Source organism: Carassius gibelio, chromosome B24, assembly GCF_023724105.1.
Source record: "Carassius gibelio isolate Cgi1373 ecotype wild population from Czech Republic chromosome B24, carGib1.2-hapl.c, whole genome shotgun sequence".
Lineage (NCBI taxonomy): Eukaryota > Metazoa > Chordata > Actinopteri > Cypriniformes > Cyprinidae > Carassius > Carassius gibelio.
The window spans coordinates 11,023,848-11,039,492 of NC_068419.1; the positions used below are offsets into that span (position 1 = coordinate 11,023,848).

Genomic DNA, 15,645 nt, shown 5'->3' on the forward strand with positions numbered 1-15,645 from the left:
ATTTATTAAGTCAGTCACAATATCATGTGAGAAAAGTAAAAGAAAAACCCTAAGAGTATCTAGGGTGACCATGATTTCACTAAGGTAAACATGTTCCTGGATCAACATCCCTGTTGATCCTTGAACAAAATTCCATTTAACCAATCAGAATTGAGGGATAACTTTTCAGGAAATATCTGCTTTAGGCTTACGATCAGGGTTAAGTGCTTCTACACCCTTTGATAATAAACTATCATTTCACACTGATTTTAGGAATAAATTATGGGTAGGGTTAGGTTCAGGGGTAGCTATTGGGTTAAGTCTATATTTTTGGACAGTAATGTTGATCCCGGATCAACAAAAGATGTTGATCCAGGAACATGTCTTGGCAAAATCACGGTGACCGAGTATCTAGAATAAATCATACATTCCAATTAAATTAATTATTTATATATTTTTACCATATAGCAAACGTTACTATGTGTGTGTGTATAAATGTATACACACACACACACACACATATACATTATATATATATATATATATATATATATATATATATATATATATATATATATATATATATATATGCTATTATGATTTTATTTATTTGTTTACATAACATATACATAGTATACAATATATATTTTGAAAATATTTACATAAATATATATATGCTATTATGATTTTATTTGTTTACATAACATATACATAGTATACAATATATATTTTGAAAATATTTACATATATAAATATTTTTCTTAAATATACGTGCATGTATGTGTATTTATATACACACAATAAATATACACAATACACACGTTATGTAAACGTATATTTAGATGCGAATAATCACGATTCGTATTATGTTATTTACTATGATTACTACAGTATTTAGCTACAGGAACTATGCTTACAGTAAAAAAGAAAAATAATCAGAGTAATGAAACATTTACTATTTCCCATAACCGCCGGTTATTGTTATTTTATCAATCATGTTACTATAGTGATTTTGTGTCAGGATGCGAGCGCGCCAGGAGGAGTGTCGCTCCGCGCGGAAGGCAGGAAGCGGCGCGTGGGCAGAGTCACCGCTTGCGTCACACGCCGGGAGGGAGTTTTCCACTGACGAAAAGACTGTGCTGCTCAGCCGTCTGCTTCAGACAAGAGGAACAGCTTCAGCTGCTGCTTCAGTACGTCGAGCGCACAATAGCCACACGGACAGAACGGGATCTCTATACGGATAAACGCGCTTTCGTATCACTTGGATTATTACCGCTTCTTCTTTTCCTCTATTGTGATATACTAATGCTGATCGGACACGTTATTGGTGAGTAGCGGAGGTCCGCGCTGTTTAACGCTGCACTTGTAATGTGTCTAACGTTAATAGGCAAACCTCGGGGCTGGAGTCCAGCCAGATACTTTCAATGTTCTTTTGTCGGCCAGTGTAAACAGACAAAATGTGCTGTGTAACTATTTCAAATAGCGAAAGAGAGGATATTGTTACATGCTGCCGTGACAAAAAAAACTATCTGAAGTTTACATTATTCGCCATTGTTTCGGGTTTTCAATGTATACTCACATTTTGTTTCACTACTAATAAATCCTTAAACGGTTTATTATTTGAACCCGCATTCATAAGAGTATTGTATTGTTCAGAGTAAATATAAGCGTTTTCTCTGTCAAACACTTTAAATGATTGCGGTCGCTTGGTTTGATTAAAAAATCACTCTCGTAAGCAGCTGTTTTCCAGCGTGGTGGACCGTATGTGTGTGTATCCGATAAGCCGTAATTGCTGGTTTGGATGTGTATTATGTGTCGAGTGCATTCCTCGTTCACGTTTATAGTGCTGGTGTGTCTTCTGAAGCGCGAGCGACTCCTTAAGGTGCCACACCGCATCATTTCAATAGTCTGCCTGCAGATCTGCGCTCAGCCTCACATGCACTGCCAGTCCTCAGTGACGTCACTGTGGGTGCACGCGAGGATGAATGCAGGTCTGAGGGAAACCTTACTTGATCCGAGCCCAGCTTCACTTGGTTGAGTTTAAAGATTGGCAATATAAATTCATACTCAAATATGCTTATCTGTACGTACACATGTAAAGGATTCGTTTACATCCACGTTTTCTTGCTTTAAAACCAAACATTTCTGATTCTTATGATTGTAACAGTTTAGATGATGATTGCTGTGATTGACATCAGTCAGTCACTAGTAACGTTAATATCATCACAAGAGATTATTCAACAATTACTGACACGTTGTGCGCAGCGTGATTGGCGTAACTGAAGTGAAAATGTAAGCTAATGGTCTCGATTCACACTCGATTGTTACATATTTACTGGTTTCCATTCTGAGGTAATTCACAGTCCCCGTCTGTAGCCCAAGCAGATTGAATGTTTGAGAGTGGAAGTTTTTGTATTCACTTACAAGCTTGTATGTAAACTTTAGTGTCTTGTCAAAATACCAGCTCGGCAGCACTTGTTATTGAGATGATCGTTGCGTATTTGTGGAGGTTTCGAAAGTTTGAGTGTGTTTATGTTGCGCGTGCTTCAGTGTGAGCGAGCGCAGATTCGTGTCTCTCGTGCGACCTCACTTGGATAGTTTGTGGGAATAGTTAATATTGCTTATCGAATTTTTGTTTACATACTTCGCCTTCATGCTTATGTTTAGTCATAAACCAACATAAGTATTTTATTGTTTCTTGTCTTTTCAGATGTTTATTCCTCGAGCCCTGTTTTGCAGTGAGATTTGTTTCCTACAAAACGATGTTGTTAACGATGTTTATGCAAAAATGTTGTTTTGAGCTGGAGTACACGTTAAACTTATCAAATAGGACCCATAAAAGTTTTATGTACTTGTGGGCTGACGAGGCGTGAACTTGCACGTGTACCACGGTGATTGAAATCAGTCAACTGGTTTCCTTCCCTCCCTCCTTTTTTTACGTTTTCACATGTGTTTATATAAAGCAGTCATACCTTTTATAACTGATATGATGTCAACATCATTAGTGTACATCACTTGTCATCTCTTTATTAAGCTCTCACCCACAGACTGGGTTTTCCTCTTAGAGATATTTCAGTGTGTGGCATTTGTGCAGTTGTATTGGGGGAGGTGGAGGTCCTGATGTCTCTAAAACAAGAGAAACAGAGGGGTCCCATCTGTTTTGTCACTCTCTAGAATTCCTCCCAACTTGTGAGGTACCAGTGAGCGCCCCAGACATGAGCTGCTGACCCCTGAGCTCCCCCACCCTTGACACACAGAAATACTCTCCCCTGGGAGTCTTAAGAGACTGGTAAAGATGGCTAGTATTTGTTTTGCCACCATTAAGTTATTCAGAACAAACTCATGCTGATGACTTCTCAAGGAAGCTACAATTTGTGCACTCTGTTGGACGTTTGCATTTAGGATATTGATGCAAATTGTTCCGTGTGTGATGGAACAATTTGCTTTCAGTTTAGGCAGTTTCCTGAGCGATCATATTTTCCACTCGTTGACTTAAAATAAGAGGAATGATTCACTCAAAACTGCGAAATCATTTTCCGAGGGTGTTTTAGTATCTTTTTTTATGCCACTTAAAGTTCAAATAAAAGGTTTACATTATTATTTTTAGATGCCACAGACCCCAAATATGATAGTACTGTTAGATGTGTGAAGTAACTTATTTTAACCATTTTAATCAGTTTAATTTAATCTTATTTTCATCATATATATGGACCCTCTAGCACTCCATTTTCCCCCGGCTCCAGTTGAAAACCAGTAAAGTCAGAGTTATTGTCTGTCTTCGATACTACATTTCACTTTGAATGTGGATAAAGTAAACTTGTACTCCGTAGCAGTACATGTGGTGTTTAAAGATCTTTGTCTGTGTATTTCTAATTTGAAATGGCATGATGAATAGAGTCCATACAGCTGTATGACACAAATCTTCATCTCCACCCTAATAATGTAATTTGTGATGACTCGTGACGCCTCATAAGGTGTTTTTATAGATTTTTCTGTCTGAGGTGGTTCCTCTGGGGCAATAACGGTCTGGACTACACAGACACATCTGGGATAGATAGACTATTACAGAATGTGTCGCCGTTGCCAGGGGAGAATTCCTGTGGGCTGGAGACATCGCATTATTTATTTGTTTAAAGTTCTCGCCGGCTACCCTCCTCCCACATCAGTGTGCGCTCCTATTTGGGATGAATGTGTACTCTGCATGGGTTGCGGTTCAGGAACAGAATGTCTCTGGCGTAGCTGAACATCTAGAGTGATGATCTGCACAACACACGACTCCCTCCTCCCCCTGACTACAGTTCTTAAGGGCTGACCAGCAGGGGGAGAGTGGAGCTGTGGAACCTGGATTTGATTCCACTTATCTCGCAAGGGTTTTGACACCATCTTTCGCAGCCTGTTATCATAGGTGCACTTTTTTTTAGATGAGGTACATGCTGCGGATTATCATTTGGATGGAAGCCGTGAGCTGGAGGGGCAAAGTCAACACTCTTGCACAAGATCAGGACGGGATTCCACTGTTTGCTGCTTTTTGAAAGCAGGACATCGAGAGTGGACAGTTTGCATTAAACTGCAATGAGCCTGCCGACAACGGATCCGGTTTCAGAAGTCTGCTGCTTTTGTGGCCATTCTTGCGCTTTGTGCACAAGATTTATTTCCGCCTGCCTTAGTGACTGCTTTAAGAATACCTCATCAGTGCACTGCCTTTATTGGAATGGCAGCCCTGCATAATTTATGCTCTAGTGTGAACGTTTCACCTGCTCAGAGCTTCTTGGATACCTCGCCAGTGACAGCTTCTGTCTGGATGTGAAATCCAGACCTGCTTTGTAGCAGATTTATGTGTTTTGACTGCTCACTTTTTTTTGTTTGTGAGATTCTCGCTCATATTTCTAGTAGCTGCTATTGTTGGAGTGCAACAGGACAAGCTCCAGATTGACCTCCAGCTGAGCCCCCCGCATCCCCCCTCTCTCGTTCCTGGGATTAGCTCGTCGTTATTGTTTCTGCCCGTTAGGCAAGATTAACAAATCAATGTGTCAGGTAGGCTGCAGTCAAGAGACAATGACCCACTTCTAACACCCAGGTTTCTCCCTCTCTCTCTCCCCCCTCTGTCTCTGTGCTGTCCTCCCCCTCTCTCCTCACTGTCCAGATCCTTAATTAAAACTCCTCTGCTTGCTAGGCATGCAGTCCTCAGGGATTCTTTCTTTGTTAAATGAAGGTAAACTCAATTGAGAACGAGCAGCGGAAATCATGTGCAGGTAGTTTCTTGTACAAAGCGTGAGCGGATTGTTTCTTGAAACGTGACGGTAGGAAAAGGCGCAATGCAATTTACTAGTCAAATGAGCAGATTATGATGAGTCTTCTCCTCTTGGGTGGCCAAAGTCAAGTGTCAAGTTCTCTCTCGTCACCTTGCCGTTTATATAAAAAGATTTTCCCGTGGGCTTGTCTGTGCAGAATGCTGCTTGTTTTCACGTAAGGGTTCACGCTCACCAAGCTGGCTCTGTACGCATGCAAATCAAGACAGATCTGGACACATACTGTTTGCAACAAAAATAGATAATGTCCTTCGCCTGTACTGCTGTTTTCAAGCTAGTCAGCTGTTTGCTGTGTGTTTTGTCCTGAGCATGGCAGAAACTATTGTGTAACTTTCCAACTATATTTCCTCTTGTCAGGGTTGCTTTCGACTGGTGATGCATGAGCAGATAAGTTTGACTTGTAGAAGATATTTTCAGGTTCAGACGGAGATAAAGACTCCCATTTTGCTTTTTGGCAGTGAAATTTGGCACAACACAGACGTGCCTTCAATGTCTGGCACATTTGTGACTGCAGCGCTGATGTGTGAAACACACATGCACAGGGATAGAAGTTCTGCTTGCAAACAAGGCAACTTGAGTGAAAAGGAAGTCTACACACTCTTGTCTAAAGATTAGAGATGAACAATATGAATTGCCTATTATGGGCAACAACTAAAAATCACACATGAAAATATATAAATATAATATAAATTCCAAAAAGTATAATTTTGTTAAAAAAAAAGGCTACATAAGGCATCTCAATTATGCCGGTCACGACAGTCTGTCTCTTTTTTTTTTCCCCTCAAAGTGGCTTTCTTGCTGGGAAAGCAGTGAAAACTCTCATCCCTAAATCAAACGGTTTCCTCCTTTCCCATTTACTTCCTTCCTTCCATTCTGCATGTTTCAGCAGGAACGTGTCTAAGCTGTGGAGTGCATCGAAAGGCTGAGCCTGAGGTGAACTAGCTTACTGTGGTTTAGAGAAACAAATGAGTCCGCAGCCGACAGTATCAAATGATGGCTTCATGTAAACGCCACTGTGCTGCACCGGCTCTGACCCTTAAAAGCTGGTGGGCACCAGCTAGACTCTTCCTGCCAATAGATTGATTGCTTTTATTGCCCAATAAGCAACCTCTCCAGAGGAGCAGCGACAAATGCAGTCTTACATAAACATGTTTACTGTGCCAAGCTGTACACACATTTACTACAGAGTCTCATAAATTGCATTTAGCAGCTGTGTAAAGTGTAATTGGCGCTACCAGTTTTTTTTTTTGAGTGGGGTAACCTAAATTTTCCCTCCTTGCTAATGTGGCTATGTAATCAACCCCCATCCTAATCAATGTATTTGTCTAAGCGATTGGATTTAGAAGTGGGTGAAGGGTCTGGTAATTGTTGACTTGCACCAGAGGGACGTGATTGATTGCTTCCTGTTTTCCTCACTGCTCAGAGGCAGCATAAAGCGCGGTCAGCTGCTTGTTTGGAGAGTAATGCTCGTAGCCTGCATTTGAAAACCTCACTGGACGTTTAGCTGCTATTAGGACAATAACAGCACTACATTGAACGATAACATCTAGGCACTACTTGCAATATCGGTACCATTTCCATAGCAAAACAAATTAGCTGATGGACAAAGGCAGATTGCATGAAAGTACAACATTCATTTTTGCCCTTTTAGCACTCTTGTAATGCTTTTCTGTGTTTACTTGTTACCCACAGATCACCAAACGATAGCGCCATGAGCGGGGTTCTCAAGAGGAAGTATGAGGATGTGGAGGAGGACCCGTGCTACTCTTCTTCCTCCCCTTCCTCTCTCTCCTCCTCTGCCTACTCGGAGTGGGACTCAGATGGGGAGAGCTGCTACTCCGACACCCTGGATTCAACCCCCAGCAATCCCAGCTCCCCAGCAACATCCTTAAACAGTGAGTTTTCCTGCTTAAATTACTAATTTATTCTCTGATTAAGGTTAAGAAGTGGTTCTTATTTAAAGGAAATGCAGTAGTTCACATAAAAGATGTAGAAGAGTTTATTCACCGTAACAGATTTGAAGAAATGTATCATTAAATCATTTGCTCACCAATGAGAGTCCAAATAGCTGATACAATTATCACAATCCACAAGTAATCAACTCTAGTCAATCAATTTAAGTCTTGAAGCAGAAAAGAAAAAGAAGCTGTGTTTATGTAAGAAAAAGTTTGGACTCATTCTGACGGCACCCATTCAGTGCAGAGGATCCAATGGTGAGCATTTGATGTAATGATGTAAATTCTTCAAATCTGTTTTGATGAAGAAACATACTAATTTACATTATGGATGGCCTGAGGGTGAGTAAATTTTCAGCAAATGTTCATTTTTAGGTGAGCTATTCCTTAAACATGGAATGGTCAACCTCCCATTTCCATTGTTATTTCTCATGCTTAAGGTTCTAAGGCTTATCTTAACCAGGTGTGCTACCTGATAAGGTGATATTGAGATACGGGAGGCTGCAAGAATAATTGCGTGGATGCAACTAATTACACAGGATGTTTTGATGCATGCCCCATTCACGAGGTCACCTCCTCCAGGCCCTTCATCCAGGTTGTTGGGGTGAGTCAGGGTAGGGAAAGCAAACAGTTGTGAGTTTCCCAGGATGGCAGGGCAGGGAGCCAGCAAGTGTACCATGTGACGGAGACAGAATGAACGCAGATCTTTGTCTGAGCACTGGGCATGAACCCAGCACAGGTGCTGAGAAAGGCAGAGGGGCGCGGAGCAGGAAGGCAAGGATGAAGAGGAAAGGAAACGATACGGCTGTCTGCTTGAGTTTATGAAGCAAAGTCAGAGAATGGAGCATTGTCAGGGTAGACGGCATATTTAATTTGAGGGGAATGAGAATAAAGCTAAGTTACAGACATATGGTACCATTCTAAAGCTTGTGGTCAGTAAGTGTTTTTGTGAGGTTTTGTCAGGATTCTTTGATATTAGAAAGTAAAAATAGAAAGTTCAATCATTTATTTGAAATAGAAGTCTTCATGAAGGTCTGTCTTTACCCTTTAGATCAATTTAATACATCCTTGCTGACTCAAATAATTTGACCCAAACTTTTGAACAGTAGTGTACAGTCTGCTCAGTAGCTTGCACGTCTAATATTCACAAACCATGTTTTGTGGAGTTTTTTTGGATGTATTTTCAGTGTTGCACAATGATTGGCACCAACACACTCAAAAGTACAAACTACTGAACATGTTTTTTGTCTGTCCCTCATTGACATGAAAACATGCCTCAACCCTGACTAAGAACCATATAGTTTCATTTTCTGATCATATTAGATGAAAAAAAAAAAGTCACCGGACTTTCTGCGTAACTTGTTTACTCTTACTCACCAATACCAACTTGATAATACATAAAGCTGCTTTGATCTTTAAGCAATTACATGGTGTTGTATTTCTGAGATGATCTTGTCTATATATGAGGGCATATGAGATTTTCCATCATAACCCCCTGCCCCCATTAGATGAGCAAAACATATTTGCACAAGCTTCTAGACTGGAAAACGAGCAAGGATGAGTTCCCACTATTGCAAGTCTAATATAAACCAGCTGCAGGACAGTAAGATCAATCTCCTTCATTCCTTCAGATAACAATCGGTGGGCTTGTGGCCCTGAGGGAGAAGTGCTTCTCTCTCTCTGAGGCCAACAGTTGGACATCAAGTATTCCTGCACAGAGGACAAGGAGTTTGAGTAAAAAGAAAATGGTTTTCTTGTTTCAAGAAGAGAATTTCTCCCTTTGAGATGCTTTAACCACCGACATTGACTGATTCATTTGGTGAATGCAGTTTTGGCTGTTGTTGGAATAATTTGCAAGGAATGTGCAGACAGATGGCCCGTCTTGTATAAAGTTATGAGGTTATTAAATGGCAACTGCCTTGAGTGCCCTCACCACTTCCAAAAGCCTCAAACTTCCAGATCCTCCAGTCGCTGGCTTGTGATTTTGGATGCTTTACTCTCCCGGCAGAGTTCAGCGCCAAGGGGAAATTCCTGGGTGGATTGTTTGTCAGACACGAGTGAAAAGGAATGCAGTTGTCTTTGCATATGACTGGATTAGACCGAAAACTATTAGCTGAACTATTTGCACATCTGTTCTGATGTTGAGCGGTGGAATAGTGTGCTTGTTTTACTATGACTGAATGGCACTGAGCTGATTTGCTGTGTGTAGCCTGCTATCTAGTGGCAGTTTAGTACATTTGCAACAATAACGTTAATGTGATCTTGATGTCTACACAAGAGACTCAGCCACTCCAAGTCTTCCCATTAGGCTTGGCAAACTTCCTACTCAAATACTCCCCAATGAGATACTAGGAACAGAACTTTCTTTCCCCACCTCACCTCACCCCACCTCTCTCTTTTCTCTTTCTCAGACATATGCTCTTAATTTTCCATTAAGAAATTCCAAGCATGAATTCCAGTGAATGTATTCCCCCACTGTTTTCCACTTAATGTTTTCTTTTCAAGTCCACCACAAGCCTGAACGTCTTTATATTCATCCTCTCGTTCTTTCTCTCTCTCTTTCCTCAGCCACATCTATCCTGAAGAAGGCCAAGCGCTCGCGGCGAGGCAATGTGCAGTTTGACCAGGTTACGGTCTTCTTCTTTCCTCGCTGTCAGGGCTTCACCAGCGTGCCCAGCCGGGGAGGTTGCACCCTCGGCATGGTGCAGAGGCACAGTGCCCAGCGCCGCTACTCAATAGCGGAGTTTGCCATAGCACAGCGCCACCTACGGCGAGAGAAAATCAAAAACCGATTGAAGGAGGAAAAACTGGAAGCTCTTAAGCTGAAGGTATTTTTGAGTTTCATTTTCTCAAATTGTTGTCGAACATGAGATGTTTTAAAGTCGTAATCATGTAAATATCCTTTTTCTGTGTGCAGCTTACCAAAAATGGTACCCAGGAGTGCGAAGAGGCTGACAGGTTGACTATCGATGACATCCCAGAGGATGAAATCGACCTCAGCGGAGTAAACTTGGATGACGGCTCCTTCTTGCATCCCTACCCCTCCAAGAGAAGATACGCCATCCTCAAAGCCGCTGGTGTGAAAAAGATCGATAAAGATGAGAAGCGTCAACTGCATGACTTGCGGACGTCGCGAGAAGACTGCGGATGCGACTGCCAGGGCTTCTGCGAGCCGGAGACCTGCAGCTGTAGTTTGGCTGGGATCAAATGTCAGGTGAGCGATTCAGTCCCGACAGACTTCCTTTTAGACAACATGTGTATCTATGTATATGTTACATTTTTCAGTAAGGATGCATTAAAATGATTTAAAGTGACAGTAAAGTCATTTATTTTATGCTGCTGAAAACTCACAGAACTAAAGGACACTTTAATATATAAACAGTAATAATGCACAATATTAATTACTGTATTATATTTATGTGATCAAAAAAATGCAGCCTTGGTGAGCATGATACTACATTCAAAAAAGTAAAAGTAAAAAAAAAAAATTAAAATGGTAGTGTAAATTATCAAACTTTAATGCACAAAAAAAGGTAAATTATATGCAACAAAAACCTTTTTTACACTTATTAAATATTCTTTTAAATTTTATCTTAAAATACTATTAAAATCAAGTAAAATTAGCTGAAGTTAAATACGTGTCTTTAAAAAGTATATTATAATTGTAAGTTCAAATAGTTAAAGTGCCACATGTAATTGTATTCTTATACTGAATTCTAAATGCACTTTCTTCATATATTAATGTAATGTTTCATGGCTTTGCAGATGGACCATTCATCCTTCCCATGTGGCTGCACTAAAGACGGCTGTGGGAACATGGCAGGCCGCATCGAGTTCAACTCCAGCCGAGTTCAGACCCACTACATCCACACCATCATGAAGCTAGAGCTGGAGAAGCGTTTGGAAGAGCACACCCCTGAGAGCAAAACCCCCTCTGAAGATCTCCCAGACTGCAGTTCTCCAATCCACCCAGCAGAGAGCAGCACCACACCAGACAGACCCACGTTTCACTTCAACTCAGAGCTAGTAGCCGTGGGAGAGAACAGCTGTAGCAGCGACATGACCGATTCGTCTAGTTCTTCAGGCCAGAGCGACGACTCCGAGTCCGCCGGAAACGCTCGAAGCGAGCAATCGCCGCTAGACGTCGACGAAAACGGACTTACGAGAATCCTAAGCTTTAGCGACACGGACAGTGAGGACTGTACTGTCAGGGAGCGCAACAACAACAACAACTGCGACTACCAGCAGAAAAAGAGTGAGTCCACGGGCTATGGCATCTTCAGCGCGACAGACGACAAGTTCAGCACATCACAAACGGACAACAGCCGCATGGCCATGTCTGAGCTCCTAGACGAGAACGCTAATCAAGCAAACGCTCTATTCAACAACTGCTCCGCCCCCCCCACACCCTCGCCCTCCATCGATCACTCGGCCAGCTACATGGACCTGAGCCTCTCATCCGAATCAGACCTGGAGTTCTTCGACGGCTTTCCTTGTCTTGGGCCGAGCTCGTTGTACAACTCCTTAAAGGAGTACGAACACGCGGACAACTTCTTTCAGTTCCAGTCGCCCACTTACCCCAGCCTCCCGCAGGCCGCCGACCCGGGCACATGTCTCCTGGAGTCTCTGATTGGCTTGTCGGATTCGGTCCCAGAACCTCCGGCGACCTTCACGGACAATCAGATGCTTGAAGATGCCATGAAGCTTTCAGTGATGGAGTCCGTTAAAGTCTAACGGGGGCTCTTCTGTACTAATGAACTAGGGGATTGTAAATGAATGCTATATGTTTTGTTTTTCTCTACTTTATGAATGGAGGCCCTCCATCCCAGGGTATCAATATTTGCATTATCTGCCTTTATGATGTTAGCAAAGCATTAAGTTATTATAACAATCTTTATATTCAATATTGCCATTGCTGTGGCAGCTAACATTTCAGTTCAGAAACAAGCCTGGCCGACTGATTTTTGGATATTTGTACATAAGAACTTCTCACCTGCATCGGTGGTATTATCAACATTTACCATTACTATTAATATTGCTAAGGTTATTTATATGAATCCAGAAGGGGCACCAATGGGAGTCATAATGCTGATTATGTATCTCAGGGACTTTTTCTAGCTTTCAGAAGCAATGCATTTTGACCATCGCTGTTATTTGGCATTTTTTCCCCAGAGAATTTCCACCAAAACAAACAGTACTTATTTTGCAAAGCTAGAGGAAGACTCCTGTTTCACAAAACGGGTCCTTGGGATTTTTAAACGGTACACAAACCAGCCCCCCCCCCCCCGAGGCTCCTCAGTTAGCACTTTATCTGTGAAAAAATGAACCAATCAGAGCGCAGATGGGTCAATGTCACGTCGCCCCCGTCGCCTCTGAATCTGAGATTGTTTTCATGCCATTTTTTTTGGTGTTGGATCATCAGCACAAGGTGAAGAAAAATGAACGGTTTCCTTTTAATTTATTCTACATGCCGCAGATATCGCGTAATGCAACCGTGATATCTGTTGACCATTATTTCGAATTGCTTTTATTTATTCGTACCGATCTATTTATTTTTTTGCTTTCTCCGAATGCCAGCTGACATGATCTGAGCCACACTGTGCTCTTGAGAAGTGGAAATAATGCAGCTTGTTTCCGTTTCTCACCTACATAAACCTGTGTGAAGCGCGTCTTTGTTTCAGCTGTGGAGGAAAGGGGCACCAGCTGCAAAGTATTTAATAATCTATTACTATGAAGTAACACTTTTGGTTAAGTTATTTCACGTTTAGCATTTCAGCATTAGAGCTTAATTTATTCATGGTTCGGGCAATAAAGAGAACGAACGGTGTGCTTAACAAAAGAAAAGTTGAGTCTTTGTGCCTGTTAACACGAGGAACCGCTTGAAATGATGCTGTTTAACCTACCTATTGATTCAAAATAATCCAGTGACGTTGCCTATGATATAGAGAATTAACATTTTGTAACTATGTAGATTTGAGAGAATTCTAATCTGTTTATTGACAAATTATTTTATTAAGGAATCCACGTTGTTCTTCAAATATCGAAACATTTGTAATATATTAACAGAGCTAAATCTTGAAAAATGTATTCTGGCCAGGCATAAAGTGGGGGTTTACTTGCGATGTAACTACCTAAACAAATTTACCGAGATTGGGTGAACACAACTGACAACATGAACTGTGGGGAGAAATGAAGTAGTTTCAAAAACGTTTTGTTGAAATAACCTGCATATATTATGCAAATTTGTGTTGCCCGTATTCACAGTGAAGAAGTTTGTATGCTTCTGAATGAGTTTTGAGGAAATGAATCGATGTATATATCTGACCATCCAGACTTCAGCTGTCGGTGCAGAGATATTTGACTCGATAGGAGCATTTGCATGCAACACCCGTTCATTTGTCTCAGTACTACATGTGTTTAGAGCAAAAAATGCACAATCAGAAATGTATTTGCTTCATTTTTGCCTTCATGTGCTGTTCTTGAAGCGGTCATTGAGTGCAGCTTCTTATTCCCTTGTAAAGATGCATCACCTCATCACCATGAAATGGAAATGATTGGTATTTATTAGTCATGATTGATGTATGTTTTGATCTCTGATGCTTATCAAAGTGTTTCTTACTTCTGCCTTTTGTTGTATATATTTCTGCTTCAACGAAACTAAAGACAAAACCAAGCTGTTCTTTTATATTTTCACGCTTAACAGTTTAAAGCTGTTCATTTCATTCAAGTCATTTGACAGTAGTTTGTCCCTTCAAAATAAAAGTTAAGCTTTTTCTTATATCTGCCATTGTTTGTCTTGTTCTTTTGTGTATGCGAGTGCATGTTTGTAAATCAAAAATATGACCACTGAGTCCTACTATCATACAAATATATATATTTAAAATAATTATTAGAAGTTACCTTAAAGGCCAGTCTTTGAATCAACGCCAAATTTGCTTGGAAGCCATAAACATTCTAACACTCCTGATGTTTTCTTGCCATTAGAAATGTTCTGTTTGTAGTCTTCTATTGTCTACAGCAGCACCACCTACAGTGAGACCAGTTTCTGAAAAAAAGTGATTCCTTATAAAATACAAAAAATCTAAAATTGCAAACTATACAAATACACCGCTTTGTCATAAAAAACAACCAAATGGTTTAATTCTTTAGTGAAATTCAAAACATCTTCACACATGATACATTGCCACTTCTTTTTAAACGTTTTTATTTCAATAAATACATGTATTGATGAACCAAGACCGAATTCACATGTGTCCAAGAGTACTGAAGCTAGACCAACGTAGCTGTCCTTTAAACTGCTCTGAAAACACAGACTCCAACACATCTGACATCAGATGTGAGCTGATCTTAAAAAGGAATAACTTAAGAGTTCAAGGTGCATATGAGTCAAATAAGGGCACAAAATATATATATTTTAATAATAATAATAAAAAAAGAAGTGTTAACTGAAACCTGTGTGAGTGGTCAAATGTAACACTCCATGCTGTTCTGTTGCCCTGCCAACAATTTTTTTTTATCAGCTCACATTGTAGGTCAAACTAATGGGGAGCTGCTGATTATTGTAAAAAGGTCCGACTTTCACCACGGTAGAGCTTATAGTTCACAAACATGGAAAAAAAGGGCTTGATTTTACTTCTTGCACCCTTATTTTTAAATCATTCTAATACTGCAATCAGCATCTCAAATACCTCTTCAACATCATCTTCTATGAAAAACACTGACAATAAGAGTTCTGGAAAAAGTATTTGTGGTCTCGAATTTTGTTTCGCAAATTGTGATCATAATACAGTACAGCTTACAAAATAATTTGGAAGTGGAGATATGGAATTAATACAGAATGGTCTCCATTTTTTTCATTGATTAAACTGGGTTTTATTGTTTACATGCTAAGTATCTAGTTACCAAGAAAGTCTCTCATTTATCATAACCGAACCAAATATACCTATGTAAATCACATTGCTAATAAATGTTGCGAATTCTGTACTGTACCGATCAAAAGTAACTGGACTACGTCTAATGAACTGCCAAACTGGCTTTATAAACCCATCACACAGTACTGAAAATCTGAGGTTTGCATATTATTAGGCAGAAGTTTCATTGTACATAGTTGCTGCATAAGAATAGAGCCAGTGCTTGAGGATCAGGCTGTAGCCGAAGCACATGCTCATAAACAGCTCCAAAAACCAAAGTGGAGAATGCACTCTCATTATGCTATGGCTTTACAAATGCTGGCGCTAAAGCAGCTCAGACATGCTCAGGTACTTGGACGCAGCAGCAGCAGCGGTCGACTGAATCCTGAATCTTCCTCATTCGAATCTGATTTGAATCGCTGTGTTCACACTACACACAAATCCGATTTCGTTTTTAATCAGTCTTTTAGGAATGACATTTTTGTGACCGAA

The 15,645-nt window shown here is 40.5% G+C and overlaps 2 protein-coding genes across 2 annotated transcripts in view; one reads left to right on the top strand and one right to left on the bottom strand.

Moving 5' to 3' along the window:
- Positions 1–953: 953 nt before the first annotated feature.
- csrnp1b (cysteine-serine-rich nuclear protein 1b) lies at positions 954–14,023 on the top strand. The gene is made up of 5 exons (XM_052596328.1): positions 954–1,306; positions 6,981–7,183; positions 9,812–10,071; positions 10,161–10,457; positions 11,009–14,023. Exons 2-5 carry the CDS (start codon positions 7,000–7,002, stop codon positions 11,975–11,977), a joined length of 1,710 nt encoding a protein of 569 aa, XP_052452288.1. The 5' UTR covers positions 954–1,306; positions 6,981–6,999; the 3' UTR covers positions 11,978–14,023.
- Positions 14,024–14,100: 77 nt separating this feature from the next.
- Positions 14,101–15,645, bottom strand: part of LOC128013375 (solute carrier organic anion transporter family member 5A1) — a 58,785-nt gene continuing 57,240 nt past the window's right edge. The window contains exon 10 of the mRNA XM_052596322.1: positions 14,101–14,288. Within this exon, the coding sequence (XP_052452282.1) occupies positions 14,224–14,288 (65 nt within the window). The 3' untranslated portion in view covers positions 14,101–14,223. The remainder of the gene's footprint in view (positions 14,289–15,645) is intronic.

What these genes read in the sequence shown, in the direction of transcription:
- csrnp1b (XM_052596328.1), top strand. Translation starts at nt 7,000, where the DNA reads ATGAGCGGGGTTCTCAAGAGGAAGTATGAGGATGTGGAGGAGGACCCG. An exon ending in CCCAGCAACATCCTTAAACA is followed by an intron (nt 7,184 to 9,811) that starts GTGAGTTTTCCT and finishes CTCTTTCCTCAG; the next exon opens with CCACATCTATCCTGAAGAAG. An exon ending in TGGCTGGGATCAAATGTCAG is followed by an intron (nt 10,458 to 11,008) that starts GTGAGCGATTCA and finishes ATGGCTTTGCAG; the next exon opens with ATGGACCATTCATCCTTCCC.